This window comes from Mauremys reevesii, linkage group 4 (assembly GCF_016161935.1).
Source record: "Mauremys reevesii isolate NIE-2019 linkage group 4, ASM1616193v1, whole genome shotgun sequence".
NCBI classification, from domain to species: domain Eukaryota; kingdom Metazoa; phylum Chordata; order Testudines; family Geoemydidae; genus Mauremys; species Mauremys reevesii.
In genome coordinates, this window is record NC_052626.1 from 88,045,460 (window position 1) to 88,061,836 (window position 16,377).

At 37.7% G+C, this 16,377-nt stretch overlaps 1 protein-coding gene across 9 annotated transcripts in view; it reads left to right on the forward strand.

Annotated features, from left to right (window-relative positions):
- The window catches only part of ANO3 (anoctamin 3), a 421,744-nt gene that overhangs the window by 393,825 nt on the left and 11,542 nt on the right, over window positions 1-16,377 (forward strand). For all 9 annotated transcript variants that reach the window (XM_039536552.1, XM_039536545.1, XM_039536546.1 and 6 more), the window contains 7 exons: window positions 1,695-1,777; window positions 3,156-3,296; window positions 4,138-4,302; window positions 6,183-6,219; window positions 10,607-10,718; window positions 12,126-12,183; window positions 14,227-14,324. In XM_039536552.1, the coding sequence (XP_039392486.1) occupies window positions 1,695-1,777; window positions 3,156-3,296; window positions 4,138-4,302; window positions 6,183-6,219; window positions 10,607-10,718; window positions 12,126-12,183; window positions 14,227-14,324 (694 nt within the window). The remainder of the gene's footprint in view (window positions 1-1,694; window positions 1,778-3,155; window positions 3,297-4,137; window positions 4,303-6,182; window positions 6,220-10,606; window positions 10,719-12,125; window positions 12,184-14,226; window positions 14,325-16,377) is intronic.

A 16,377-nucleotide genomic window follows, 5' to 3' on the forward strand; every position in this document is an offset into this window, starting at 1 on the left:
ACTTTCACTTCAGAGGGACTTGTTCCAAAACACATTCTGATCATTGTTTTAATGACCTGTATAGTACACTGCTACCTTGATATAATGCCACCTGATATAACATGAATTCAGATATAAGGCGGTAATGCAGTGCTCCGGCGGGGTGGGGCTGCACACTCCGGTTGATCAAAGCAAGTTATAAGTTTCACTTATAACGCAGTAAGATTTTTTTGGCTCCCAAGGACAGCGTTATATTGAGGTAGAGGTGTATATTTCACTATAGTTATTTAAATCCTCAGACTCTCCATATTTCCTCAGCACTAGTGTAAGCATCCTTCTGTCCAATTCATCATATGCGTTTTCTAGGTCTATAAAAGCATAGAAGCTGTCCTGCTAGTGCTTAGCCTTTTGTCTGTGTCAGGGGTTGGCAACCTTTCAGAAACGGTGTGCCGAGTCTTCATTTATTCACTTTAATTTAAGTTTTCGCGTGCCAGCAATACATTTTAATGTTTGTAGAAGGTCTCTTTCTATAATTCTATAATATATAACTAAACTATTGTTGTATGTAAAGTAAATAAGGTTTTTAAAATGTTTAAGAAGCTTCATTTAAAATTAAATTAAAATGCAGAGCCCCGCAGACCGGTAGCCAGGACCCGGGCAGCGTGAGTGCTGCTGAAAATCAGTTCGTGTGCCGCCTTCGGCACTCGTGCCATAGGTTGCCTACCCCGGTCTATCTCTTGATGAATTGCAAAACGGCATCTGTGGTTTTTTTGTCCTTTCCTAAAGCCAAACTGTTCTTGTTGGAGGAAAGATTCCACTATTCTCCTAATTTTAGCATCCAAGATGTGTTCTAGTATCTCATTTCATGCTGCACTAACGTTATCCCTCAATAGCTCCATATTCATGAATGCTGCTCTTCTTATGTATTGCACCAGTCTTCAGGAATTCTTTTGTCATGCCATATTGCTGTGACCACTTTGCTCATCCATTTTATGCCTCTCTCACCTGAGAGTTTCACCACATCTGTCATTCTGGAACTTGTAGTCCAGAAGGACAATGGGAGCTGTAGGGTGGGCAGCAATGAATGCTGGAAAGGTGGCAGCGATATAAAAGTGCTTTTCTTAGTTACAAGGCAGAAACCAGGAGAAAGGCAAAACATAAGTGTGGTTTTGCTGTTCAATACTGTACCTCTGAAAATTAGGCCACTTACTTTGATGGTTAAATGTGGATTTAGGTGCCTAACAGTATTCGTTTTCAAAACAGTGGCACTGAATAAACCCAGGCCTTTTTTGTGCTTTTTAGGCTTAGCCACATGTTGAAACAATGCAGAGTGATACTGCTCCAAAGGGAATTGTGGGGAAGCCACCCAAGGTTGTGCATAGGTGCCTGTTTTATGGAACTTGACTGGTGCACTGGTCCCATTGGGCACATGGAGAAATCACTCCTTACATTCTCTGTATCATGGAATTGCAATACTGGCAAGCCCTTTCACGGTATGAATGGGGTAATGGTTCTTGTGCACACTCTCCCCTTCTGTAACTTAGATGGGGTCTCTCTTCTTTTTATTCATATATATAATATGCAAAATAAAATAATATTTTCTCCATAAATAATTAGAGATCAAGTAATATATTTAAAATTATCATGCCTCTATGTTTTTAAACCCATGTTTTAACTGTGAAAAATATAAAAAGAATAACTAATGGTTTCCACAGCTACAGTGTTTCTAGAGTTTTGGAAAAGGCGGAGAGCTGTGCTGACCTATGACTGGGATCTCATAGACTGGGAGGATGAAGAGGTAAGATCGCAAATAAGCAATCTAATTGTGTTGATAACAAGATCATCAAGTAATAATGTGTCATGCTTTGCTAGGACAATTGAATTCGCTATATAACACTGGTGCAATAGATCAATAATGTATCTTGCAAGTAGAGTTGCATCCAAATTAAAATACTACTCTTGTCTTGGCAAAGATCATTCTTCCCTTCTGTCGGAAGGGCAACGGTACTCCTTTTGTTTAAGCAGGGTATGTGAATAATAATAAAAAAAAATTCTAAGTGCCCATATTTAGCGAAGTGTGATGGGGGCAGCCAGGAATATCTGTCTGGAGTAAGCAGGCCCTTTAAGAGGGATTTAGGTGCCAGCTGTGGCCCTATCCCAGTGTAGCTTAAAGGCTTAAAGCTAAGGGATTCTGGAACTTGTAGACCTCAGGGACTGTTGAATGTGCAGCAAAGTATTCTGGGAACAAGGTCATGGATAAAAAGAGCTCCCTTCTCCCCACAAAGGGGAGACCAGGGAAGAATCAAGAAGTATTGTGTGGTATTCTGTTATTGGATCCTTCCAGACAAAGAGCCCACTTCAGTGGCTAGGGAAGAGTATGCTATTTGGAGCTAGAAACCCAAACACAGCAGGGACCTGATCCCTTTTCCTGCATACACTGCTAATCAGCCTTCAACTCTCATGATCCCTTTGCACCACAAGTTCCTGATTCAGCCCAGAATCAATCCATTCTGGAAAAGGGCCAGAGCCTAGACCTTGAACCACTCTTAAAGGGCCAGCTCACCCTATTTCAGTCTGCCATGGGCACCAGCAAGTAGTTCTGTCCCTTTGAACATCTCATGAAATTTGTTCTGTTAGTCACAAGTGAACATTGATGTAATGGAAGTTAAGGCCACTCACCTCTAGGATAATGAGTGAAATTTGGTCCAAATTAATTGAGGCCCAAAGTCATTTTCCCCTCATGGCTCTTCTGGAACCTCTTGGAGATGAGTTGATGTTAGTCTAGTTCCTAATGAACATTTTCCACATCACAAAAATCACCACCACAGCAGTTTTCTTAGCCATCTCAACAGAGAAACCAGTGATCAAATCTACATGGCAACCCAACTCTTTCACCCCTGGAAGTGATTCTTATAGCACCTTGTCTGGTGAGTGAGGGAAAACTTTTACCACCATGATTTGTACTGCTCCTGATCTCCATGTGAATGTAATGAAGTGTCTTGGAGGCTCTCCAATTCAGTCTCTTTCAAGAGCATTTGGATATTTACTTAAAAAATATGTGAGGCACTTTGGGATGAAGGGAGCTATGCAACTGACAGTCATTATCAATGTAGAATGTTTATACTGAACGCCTGATGCTTTGCTACTTAAATTGAAGCAAATCTATATCATTGCAGGAAGAGCTGCGCCCCCAGTTTGAAGCAAAATATTCCCAAGTGGAACGAGTAAATCCCATCACAGGAAAACCTGAACCTTTTCAACCCTTCCCTGATAAACTTAGTCGACTGATGGTGTCTGTCTCAGGAATATTCTTCATGGTAAAGTTTGAGTAGCCACCATGTTGGTCTGTATCCGCAAAAAGAACAGGAATACTTGTGGCACCTTAGAGACTAACAAATTTATTTGAGCATAAGCACAAATACTCCTGTTCTTCATGGTTAAGTCTCTAATGATATTGGAAGGCCACTCTAGGCCTTATTTTGATATCAACCAATGTAAATCAGGAGTGCTTCCACTAAAGTTAATGGAGTTACAGTGGCGTAATGTGTAAGTGAGATCAAATCCATCTTGTTAATGTTTGATGGATTGGTGGTGGTTTGGGGTTCTTGGGTATGTTGGTGGAGGTTGCACCTTTAGAAATTAGCAAAAATATAATATAGTCAGCATTTGTCTTTATATAGTAACAACAATTTTTATTTCAACAGTCTAGTATTTTGTCTTTAATCTAAGGCCTGGTCTACACTGGGGGTGGGGGGGTCGATCTAAGGTACGCAACTTCAGCTACGTGAATAGCGTAGCTGAAGTCGAAGTACCTTAGCTCGAATTACTTACCCGTCCTCACGGCGCGGGATCGACGTCCGCGGCTCCCCCGTTGACTCCGCTACCGCCACTCGCTCCGGTGGAGTTCCGGAGTCGACGGGAGCGCATTCGGGGTTCGATATATCGCGTCTAGATGAGACGCGGTATATTGAACTCCGAGAAATCGATTGCTACCTGCCGATCCAGCGGATAGTGAAGACGTACCCTGAGACTGCTCCGTGAAAAAATTGGGCACTCTCCTTTTTAAGAGCACTCAACAATCTATTGATCTGTATTTCAGCTGATTATTTTAATAGGTATTTTATTCTTCTAATTACACATGCATTTATTTTACTGCAGATTTCTTTGGTACTTACTGCAGTGTTTGCAGTTGTGGTCTATCGCCTAGTAGTTATGGAACAATTTGCATCCTTCCAGTGGTATTTTATCAAAAAGTACTGGCAGTTTGCAACATCTGGCACTGGAGTCTGTATCAATTTCATGATCATCATGTCACTTAATGTGGTAAGTTTTCTTTAAAACTTTTAAAAAGAGGGAGAGGATTTTAAGTGATACATTGCATTTTTTAAAAGCTAGTTACTGTATAATTGTAACTCAAGTAACTTTGGTAATAGAGTGAAACAAAAACAGTTTATAAACTCTCTACACATTTCAGTACTGTAACAGTTTTGTAACCGTTTTGTTACAAATAGCTGATTGTTTAACACATTCTTGTCTTCCTAAACATGTATTTTATTAATTTATATAGAAAAATGTCTTCACGTTGTTTATTTGCATTATTTACAATAACATCCAGAGAAGGTGTTGCAATTGCTTTTGTTACATAGCATGCTGTTGTTTCAATGGTTTTTGAGCTGCCTGTGCAGTTCCTCACTACAAATATTTGATCGTACCACTAAGTCTCAGTGGTGACACAGAACACCATTTTTACATTAGCAAAATCCACGGCTATCCAATTTGGAATTGTGACATCAGTGCCTTATACAATGGGGGATGTGTGAGAGGGGGAGAGCATCTACAAATTTAGGACTTCACAATAAATGTAAAGTGTTCCAAAAACCTCCAGATGTTTCACAAAATACTTCACAATTATTTTCAGTAATTTTACAAAAGTAGAGGAAATAAATCTATTCGGTGTAAATGAAATGAAGTGGTGTTCTTCCTAATTGAGAATTCTAGAACCTCTCCCAAATTTAAAAAGGTTCCTAATAATGAAATCAAGATTCTCCCATTTCTACTTTTCAACTCAGCTGTGTTATCAACATTTTAAATCTTAGAGATGTTGCAGAATATGGTTTTAGTTTAGCTTTTTTCTACTAAAATACATGTTTATAAGTTAAAATGTCTACTGTATTAGCAGATTTCATATTGGTATTAAATGTCCTCTGTCACTACTGATGTTGTTCATCATTTCTCTACTATGAAATTAGAAGTGTAAATAGGTAAAGATTAGAAATTATGTGGTATTGTAATTTCTTCTGTTATCTACTAAGTAGATAGCATTCTTCAAAACAATCTCTCCAAACTTCTTTTTGAAATTATTAATTATCCTATTTCCGGGTCATGAAAAGTACATACCGAGTGCACAAGCAAAACAAAGCTATTGAAAACATGGAGACACTCCTGGGAACATTTGTGCTTTTACAAAGTCAGTTCTGTGTTAGGGCTGAAGTTTGTTTTAGAAGAATGGGTGGGGATCATGACTGTACTATTAAATAGACAAGTAAGGCAAATGCTAATTAAATGACTCCATGTACAAATGAATGCAAAAGGAAATCCTAGTGTGACAAATCTGTGGTTTCTCTCTACTTTCAGACCAGTCACATACATTTATTCCTAACAATAAGGGGAAAACTCATGAATGCTCATGCAGATATCTGTTTATACATTAATATTTTTGTTAATATGTATTTGCATGAAAAGTATTCCTACAGCCATCTCAAAATCTTTGTAGATATGGACACATCCAATCAGAAAATAGATCAATACCATCTGCAAACTTAAGTGACCAGTCACACAGAGTAGATAGCAAATGATAAATTGCAAATAATTTGAGCATTCTGTGGACTGCAATATATTTCTATAAATCATTAAATAGATAAATTCAAGCTATGAACATAAAAATCTAATTGTGTTTGTGGATAATTAGCCAAGAGGGACTAGAGGGAAAAGAGGGACTAAAATAAATAAATACTTTTTTCATTGCAAATAATTAAGATTCCTGCATCTTCTTGCCCTCATCCCAATTATCTTGATGTTGTAGGACAGTTAAATTCTTGTTTCCTTCAAATGCTTATTTTTATTCATTATTTAATAGATATCCTGATATTTTAACAATATATAATCTTTGCTATAATTTATGCTGTTTCTTATTTCTATTTCAGGTATATGAAAAAGTTGCCTATCTCCTAACAGATTTAGGTAGGTCATCTTTAATGCTGGAATACTCCTCATCAGTTATGCTGTGTAACTTTGTATTTCAATATCAAATCATCAAAAACATTTTTAACATGCATAGTACTGTGGTGTCCTTTCCCAAACTATTAACTGCCTACCAACTATAGAGAAAACTATTACCTAGCATATGTTTAAAAAAAAAAAGCTGGGGGGAGAAAATTGTTGGTAAATGGCCACTAGAGATGACCAAATCCCTAGGTCAGGAGATGCCCCTTCCCTCACCCCTCTAAACCCACCCCACGTCAGACCTTAGAGAAGTTTGGATCACAGATGAACTGTGCAACAGTGGGTCATTTCTAGAAGCCCTCATCTTGCAGTCTGCTTAGTATAGGGGGACAGCTAATATCCATATGGAATCCCATTGAATTCAGTGGAGCTCTTCATGCGCTCAGGTGTCACCCCTGTGTGGATCAGATTGTACAATCAAAGCCTAAATTGTTCCTTCACCTAAATACAGATAACTTTTGATTTTCATCCAGCTGTATCTGAATTGTTAACATTTTGTGCCCCAGGATTAATTCTTTTTCATTTTCAAATGCTGTCAGGCAAAGTTGAAAGCCTGAAAAGAATAGAAAGGGGAGATGTAACAGATTAGGATTGTGACATGTTCATTGGTCTCAGTTAGTGGGGGGAAAAAATCCTCTCCCTTTTCCAGACAAATATTCTGACTAGTGCTGTGTGAGACCTGGGATTTACATTTCATGAACAAGTTCCTGATTTTGACATTTTGTTTTCATTCCGAATTGGGATACAACAAAAAAATTCAAAATTTCCCCTGAATTTTTCAAAAAAATCATTTAGGGTTAATTGAAATGTTTCAATTTCAACTCCTTAGTGTTTTTATTTTATATTATACTTTTAAAAAGTTACAAACAAAGCAAAATATTCCATCTAAAAATGTTTAATAGGAATGTTTTGACCTTATCAAAATGATATATACAATTTTTTAAACTAAATGTCAAAATTGACACATTCCCACTTAAAGTTGTTTGGTTTCAGCAAAATGGCATTTTCCACTGGAAAATCTTTCCATCAAATTTTTGACCAGATGTAATTTTGACTCTTTAAAAAGAAACTAATAATAAAACTTCCAATCACAATTCAGTCAAAAAAGTCGTGATCAGAGAAGCTACTTTTTAAATTTCCAATCTGGTGCTGTGTGAATATTTTATTTTTAACATTTCATCTGATGTGTTCTATCCAATTTAATGATATAGTTCAGGGGTAGGCAACCTATGGCACATGTGCCGAAGTCGGCACACGAGCTGATTTTCACTGGCACTCACACTACTCGGATCCTGGCCACCAGTCCAGGGGGCTCTGCATTTTCATTTAATTTTAAATGAAGCTTCCTAAACATTTTAAAAGCCTTATTTACTTTACATACAATAATAGTTTAGTTATATATTATAGACTTATAGAAAGACTTCTAAAAACGTTAAAATGTATTACCAGCACACGAAACCTTAAATTAGAGTGACTAAATGAAGACTCAGCACACCACTTCTGAAAGGTTGCCGATCCCTGATATAGTTGATTATGCTGTAATTCACAAAAAGAACTGTCTTTCAATTTAACAGGAGGCTGCAGGATTTGTACATGTCCAATACTAAAGACATGGTAATTCTCCACACAGAGGAGACTACAAAAAAGTTTTAACTCGGGCGCTTGATGCCCTACATTTACTAGTAGTGCTTTACATGAAACTCCACTTTACTTATAATTGATAAGTGGCCAGGGGTTTGGAAGGACCCACAAAAGTTTGATAGTCATTGGACTCATCCAAGTTAGTTTATATAATCTTGTGCCCAGTTAAACTCAGATTTTACCCTAACTGTTTGTAAATGTCTAAATGTTTCTATCAAAGCACTTTGTTGAATACCACAGGGGAATGAGTGAGAACAAAGCTTTGATTCACTAGAGCTGTTTTTTCTATTATACATGAAAAGTCCTTTTGACATCTGGTGTAATAGAGCATCAGTTATCCCTTTCATAATATGGCTTCTGGTCCTGCAGAAGTAGGTCATGATGATGTAAGTTTTCTTTCCATACATAATAGACTTTGGAAAAGTGCTTATTATTGAGGAAAGCGTACAGGTCAGTCACAAGAATGCTGAAGGCAAGAACTAGTGAGGACAGACCAGTTAAGTTGCAGTGTTTTGGCTAGTTCCATATATATATAATATGGAACTAGCCAAAACATTGCAACTTAACTGAACAGAACTTCACAAAGTAATTCCTAAGAGCAATAAGTCATTTGTGGCTGCAGTTGAAAAACAACTAGCCTCATTCCATTACTGGCCTCTGTGCACGCGCGCGCGCACACACACAAATAATTCTCCAAAGTCCAAGCGGCCCTACCCTAACTGTAAAACCTAAATGGGCCTAAACACCAGTCAATCGGAGGTCTTACATAAGGCCAGTGGTGATAGGAATCAGTATTACCCAATGACAGCCCTTCTTACAAATATGCTACACAGCTGGATGACAAACACCATTAACCCTGCCTAAGAAATCCAGCACCAGTTTTTAGAACTAACGTCCTTTCTCAAGACAAATTCTGGTGTTCAGATGCAGGTAAACTGCTCCAGGACAAAGCAAACCATTACTGTGGAATACTGCTGCTGCTGAGACCTGCGTGTGTGTGAGAGAGAGAGGTTGGGGAGGGAGCTGGGGGCTGATTTTGGGGTTTCCCCCTGCTGCTGTCTGAATTTACAAGACAGCATACTGACACATTCTCTGTCCCCCAAAACACAGTCTCTCCCCCTACATACACACAACACAATCGTTGTCACACTCCACCCCCCCATTTCAAAAGCACACTGCAACGACTTGCACACTGGGATAGCTACCACAATGTACCGCTCTCTGTGGCATTGCAAGAGCTGCTAATGTGGCCACGCCACTGCACTTGCAGCTAATAGTGTAAACACATGGCAATGCTTTCCCTGCTGCTGTCTCCAAGGGCTGGCTTAAGTCCCAGTGCTCTACATCTGCAAGTGTAGCCAAACCCTCATTACAATAAATAAAAGGAAGGGAAGAAAAAAACAATAACTGGTGTCAACAGGCTGGGATCTTCCAATGAAATGCAAACCACATCCTTATAATGTTTGTTTATTTTGTCCCTAAGCAACCATATAAACTTTAGAGCATTGAATATCCCCTCCAGTGTTTGAAAAGTGCACGCACCCTATCTCAGTTAATTAATTCTGCTTGTTCTAGTTAAACAGCCCACACCTAGACTCTGAAAGGGTTTCTATTAAAGAACTCAAAGAAAAAAAAGTTGTGTTTTCACTGAAGCAACGTGACTACATCTATTTTAAACACTCCAAAATGTATTTACTGATTTCATGGTGAATCTAAATCACTTATCCACATACTTTATAGCATAATTAGTTTTTTAAAAGCCATTTGAAATTTTCGTGAAAAATGTCAAAATTGCAAATTTCAATAATTAACCAGTTCTAATTAAGAGAGAATTCCTGCCCTAAAAATCCTAAAATCTACTTGCAAAGAGTGAAAGTGAGGAATTAAATAAAATCTTTGAGGTTTTTCTATGCAGATTTATATTTGTAGTTAAAAAATATAAATAAAGAACCAATTCATTCCATCTGCCTCCATGCTGTTGTCAAATGCTTAACACCTTAGAGGCATCATGACAGAGTTGAGTGTTGATGAGAGAGTAGTGTCCCTGTGGACACAATGAGGGAATATGTTCCCATACATAAGGAGTAGCATGGAATAAGGCTTGAAAATGTTTGAGAAGCAGATAGGGAGAGGTTGCTGCCAGTTCTGATCACTTCACTGCTTGTCTACCATGCCATTGTGTATTGAGTTGCTGATGCTAAGCACTATCCTGCACAACTGCTGAGAAGAATCAGAGTTACGGTGGGTAAGGTAATATCTTTTACTGGACCAACTTCTGTTGGTGAGAGAGTCAAATTTTTGAGCTACGCAGAGCTCTTCCTCGGGTCTGGGAAATGTACTAAGAGAAGAATCAAGGCATCTCAACATTTCTCAAAGGATTAAAAAAATTGAAGATTCAAACTGAATTCATAAAGAGAGCCATCAAAATGGAGACTGAAGCTTTCGCTGAAAGTTCTGTGGTGTTGCACAGCTCAGGGACACCATTTTTGATTTGTGCATAGAACCATGCTGGTCATAGCTGGGGTAGGAGTTTTGTGGCCCTCTCACTGCACACTGTACTGAGGGAAAAATAACCTTTTACTGAAAGGGTTAAATTAATTTGAACCCTATAATTTCTTCTATAAGAGACTCTGGAACTCTGTAAGACACTTGCAACTTCATTTCATTTGTAAATGTGTAATGTGTACTATGTCACTCCTTTTAGAGCATCCTAGAACGGAATCTGAATGGGAAAACAGTTTTGCCTTGAAAATGTTCCTCTTCCAGTTTGTCAACCTAAACAGCTCAATTTTTTATATTGCTTTTTTCCTTGGCAGGTAAGTTGTTGTTATTGGTCATGATTTTATTACATAAGAATAGGAGGGAAATGCATACCAAACTCTTAGTGCTAGGTATTTCATTATGGTAATGTATTAAATTGCAGTAAAGAAAATGTTTTAACATGATAGATAGATGTCAGAATCAGAAAAGTTTGTGGAACTGAGTATAAACTAAAGCCAAAACTTTCAAACATGGGTATAAGTGTAAGATCTTAAAATCATATTTTTCCCAGAGGTGCTGAGCACCTGCTGTTCTCATTGACATCAATAGGGATTGGGGATGCTCAACAGCTCTGAAAATCAGGCCAGTTATTTAGATACCTAAATACAGATTTGTGTCTAACATGCTGATAAATTTCAAAAGCTGGGCCTAGCTCTATCCGTTTTTTCTCATGTCTCCTACTGGTAACATTTCCTGGAAAACAAATCCTATAAGTAGCAAGTGCTGTGTAGTGGTTCACAGACAGGATTGGGAGCCAGGATTCCTGGATTCTATTTCTGTACCTGTTGCTTATTCACTGTGTTAGCTTGGGAAAGCCTCTTGACCTTGCTTTATTTTCATCATTTTTAAAATAGGTTTGATGATATTTGCCAGCCTTACAAGATTGTTGGAAATACTAATTAATTGATGTCTACAAAACATTTGAGTTCTTTGACTGGAACTGCCAAGTTTTATGATGATGGTTCAGTTAAAGATGGAAAAAATAACCTCTGGCTAAAATATCATAGAATTACTCTATTTAACTATAAATTATTAAACATATTGAAACAAGTTACAGGGGATATTACAGTTCATGCTAATTATATTGGACACTTCTGTGTGCCATCCATTTTATGTCTTTTATCCTTTTCTAACTTGCTAAATCCAGTGTCCTGTAAGATCCAGAAGTTCCAGTCCTTCATTTCTTTCTCAGATGAAATTTCCATTTAAGTCATTTGGAGTTTTGCCTGAGCAAGGAATTACATAGAGAGCTATTATAACTGTGAAAAGGATTTATTACGAATATCTGTTTGTAACAGAGATTGACCTGAAATGCACACTGCAATCCTGGAGCTTGGGTCTGCGTGTGCTGATCCCTGTGCCTGTGTGGATCCTCATTGACTGCATGGGTATAATGGTTTGCCTTCCTGGAGCCACTACAGAATTGGGAATTTGGGGAGTTTGGGGCTACCTGCAAAATGTGGATGTCTGTACCGGTTTGGATTCTGAAATAACTCCTACACCCTTTCCCCTCCATAGTTAAGGTTCTCTTTAGATCCCATATTTTAGCACACGGCCTTCAGCCGCTTATCATTTAAACTGTTTATAGTTAACAGGTTTGGTCAATGGATGAAATTAAACAATTCTAGTAATACAAAATGTTATTGGAATTTCCATTAAGAAACAAAAATCTCATTTCACAGATTTGCAGGCCGGCCAGGAAAATACAACAAACTTTTTAATAGGTGGAGACTGGAAGAGGTAAACAATCCCATTTTTTTCCTTGTAAAATCTCTATGTGCAAAAAGGAAACTCTGGAATGTTTAAAAGACATAAACTATAGTCATGTGTAAGATTTATTCTTCCATTAAAGTGCGGCGAGGAAGGACATACCTTTTTTTCGTAGCAGAGGATTGGCAACCAGGAAATATGGCTTCCCCTCTGAGCTCTCAGCTTTGCTATGCAACTTGGGGCTGGCGGCTCACCTCTCTGTGCTTCAGTTCCCCTACTTGTGAATAGGAGGCAGCAATGCTACCCTATCTGACAGGCTTGTTGGGAGGTCTAAATCATGAATATTTCTGAAGACTGTTGAGAGTCTTGGATGGAAGGCAAAATGGAAGTGCAGCCCATTATTGTTGATAGGTTCTTAAGTTTGCCCTAATGTGAGAGTACTACTTTCAAAATTAAAGTCAAAGTTTTCAAATCTGGGGATATAAAGATGCTAAACCGCACCACTTCCCCGATTTCAGTGGGGGGCTGAGGTTACTCAGCATCTCTTGAAAATTACACCTCTTCTATTTGCATTCCTATATATAGATTTAGGAGCCTACCTTTAGACACACTGGTCTGAAAAAGTTGGCATCAGTTATTAGATATGATTGATATCTCATTACCTAATCAAAACACACAATTTTGGTAAATTGAATGGTTTAAGATTTAGAGACCTGCATGTCCAAGTCAATAGTATGAATTCAGCTTAGGTCATTAGAGATCAAATATTGCTTCATTCTGTTGCATGTTTATTGGCTGATGTGAAATGAGTTGGTGGTGCCATCCAGAAGACAAGTGTACATATCACAGCCATTGCCCTTTACAGTAATTTATGGCAGAAAATTCAATGGGCATGGAGATTTATCCAAACTCTCATTCAAAAAAAGGTTGTCCCCGTCATACAGGGTTGACTGTATTGGAAGTACAGTAGCAGAAGCAATAGGAAATATCTTAGCCCATACTGTACTACTTCTGTGGGTAGTTTAAATCTGTTATCTTTCAAAAGCATTAAAATTCATTTTAACCACTGTTAAGTAAACCAAAGTAAAAATACACACCATAGCCCATTTTTCCTAGAAATATCTTTAAAGTACAGTGGTGAAAGCCTAGCTCCATTGAAGTCAATGGCAAAACTCCAGTTGATTTCACCCTAGAAATTTAAATATTTCCCATTCATCCAGGCTGCACATGTAAAAACTAGGGGAATGCTTTAAAATATAAAAGTGTGTTTTATATATACAGTGTGTGTGTGTGTGTGTGTATGTATGTGTATATATATATTTATATATATATAAATAAATACTAGTGTGGTCAAGCAATTAAAATAATTGCGATTAATCTTGCGATTAATCACGCAATTAAAAAAATTAATGTGATTAATTGTGCTGTTAATAGAATAACATTTATTTATATATTTTTGGATGTTTTCTACATTTTCAAATATATTGATTTAAATTAAGCACAATACAAAATGTACAGTGCTCACTTAATTTTTATTACCAATATTCGCACTGTAAAAAATCAAAAGAAATAAATAATATTTTTCAATTCACCTAATACAAGTACCATTTGTCTTAGCAATTGGCTGAACAAGAAGTAGGACTGAGTGGATTTGTAGGCTCTGAAATTTTACATTGTTTTGTTTTTGATTGCAATTATGTAACAAAAAAATCTACATTTGTAAGTTACATTTTCACGATAAAGAGATTGCACTACTGTACTTGTATGAGGTGAATTGAAAAATACTATTTCTTTTATCATTTTACAGTGCAAATATTTATCAAAAATAATCATATAAAGTGAGCACTGTACACTTTGTATTCTGTGTTATAATAGAAATCAATATATTTGAAAATGTAGAAAAACCATCCAAAAATATTTAATTAATTTCCATTGGTATTCTATTGTTTAACAGTGCGATTAATTGTGATTAATTTTTTTAATCGTGAGAATTTTTTTGAGTTAATCACGTGAGTTAACTGCAATTAATCAACAGCCCTAATTAATACATAACTTCTTTTCCTCTTCTTTCAGTGTCATCCTAGTGGCTGTTTGATAGATCTCTGCTTGCAGATGGGAGTTATCATGGTTTTAAAACAAATGTGGAACAACTTCATGGAACTGGGTTATCCGTAAGTTTACTCATTGAGAGCATTATTTTATCAAAATATGATCATACCCTATGCAAGAGTAGGAGAAAAAGAAAAAGTCCAACTACAGGTGAGGGTAGATTATGGCTTTTAATTGTAAATCTTAACTAGCTAAGCAAAAGTGGTCCCTTAGCATACAGCTGTAACAGTTGTACGGGGAAGCATATGTTCACAAATACATGAAACACAGAATACTAAATTATTTGTTTTAAATCTCTTCAACTTCATACAAGCCCCAGCACCTGGTTTTCTGATGCATGGACTTGAGTACCAAAGTTTGGATCCATATGTGGATCTCAACATATACCAGAGCTGAAGATTTGGTACAGCTCGTTATAGAAAGAGAGGGACACATGCAGAGTTTGGATGTAGATCCGTATTTTACTGAGGATCAGAGATGTTAGGATACAGAGTTCTGGCTCAGACCCCAAATTTGCAACACAAGCTGTACTCCAGATTCTGTTGCAGCATTTTAAAAGCAGTTTACACATGCACATGGATTTTAGTGTGCTTGGAAAATTATAAGCAGCTTATGTTGGGGAGGTTACATTTCTGGAGCCCCTTAAGCAAATGGCTGCTAATTTGCATCACAAAATCTACCCCAACTCATTTTGTGGGATACCCATAATCAAGACAATCTCCCTGAGCACCTAGAACACACTGATTAAAATAGGAGACTAATTTTAATAGAGAAGGGTGGTTTCTGAGGGGCCCTTTGACCAGAAACCATAACTTGCATTCTTATTTCTATCCCTAGCAGCAATATTATGGTGGTGTGGTAGCTCCACCAAAGTTAAGGCTGAACCAGTGTTTCCACTCTAACAGGGGTGGAAAAAAAGTTCTGCAAAAAATCTTTCTTTGGGTTAGAGTGTCAAGTCAAAATATTGATGATAAATTGTGCTCTGCTTGATTTTTCTACAGAAGTTTGTGTGGGGGGATGAATATTGTTTGAGGTTTGCTGTGACTTTTTTTATATAGGGCCATGTGACTAAAATTTTTGAAATATCTAATGTTTCCTTCAGACCCCTTTTTCCCAGAAATGACAGCACTTTGAGGAGTGAAACTGATAGCTGTGATCCTTTGGTTTGTGTAGACGGGCTGCAATGTTGTATAAAGTTGAATGTTTTCTGTGTTTATTTTTTATGATAAATATAAGTTACTGTTTTGACTGAAGACCATATTCTGGCATCATGTTGATCAGTGCTGAACTTACACCAGTCCTTAGCACTAGGCTCTCTTTTATGGGGTATTTCCTGATGCTCATTGCAGCCTCTTTCACCATGCTAATGTTGAATCACAGTTACTTACTTTTATTTGATCACACCATCTCCTTGTTCCAGAAGCAGGTGAGGTTCAGACCACTTACCAGAGTCTTTCATCTTTCCCTCTTCTTAATTAATGCTGTTTTCCTTGACAATATTACCAAAGTAAAACCTGAGTATGCATGTGGATTTTAGAGCACTTTGAAATAACAGCTCTTGAACCAGAAGCTTTGCTCTCAAGGCAATACTTCCAGAAGGAGCCCCCAAAGAATTCAGGTTGAGAGGGCCACTAATGTGCCCAACGCACATTCTCAGAAATCTGCATAGAGCAGGACTCAAACTCACAGCTCAGGAGAGCTGCTTGTGTTCCATTCCAAACTTTACCCAATGCCTTTTTTTATATGTTGCTTTCCTCAAAAAGGCAGTGGGTGCTGGACCCAGAGTTCAGTTCCATGCAGGTGATATCCCTTTGGGAAGGATACGAGACATAGTTTGAGACCCAGATGTGCGCAAAAAAAATTGTTATAAGAACCATAAAATGTTTGTCATCTGACTTCGGTGGGAAGCTCTATCCCAGGAACCTCTTGCTCTGATGACCTCAAATTTGGACCACTAACCCTGCCCCAGATCCCCACCTAGCACAGCAATTCATCACGTCAGTCTCAGTAAGCATGTGGATTTTAGAGCACTTAATAAAATTGACTATTGAACAGTAAGCTAGTCTTCACATTAACTAGAGTGGTGCCACTGTCCCACTATAAAACAATCCATGC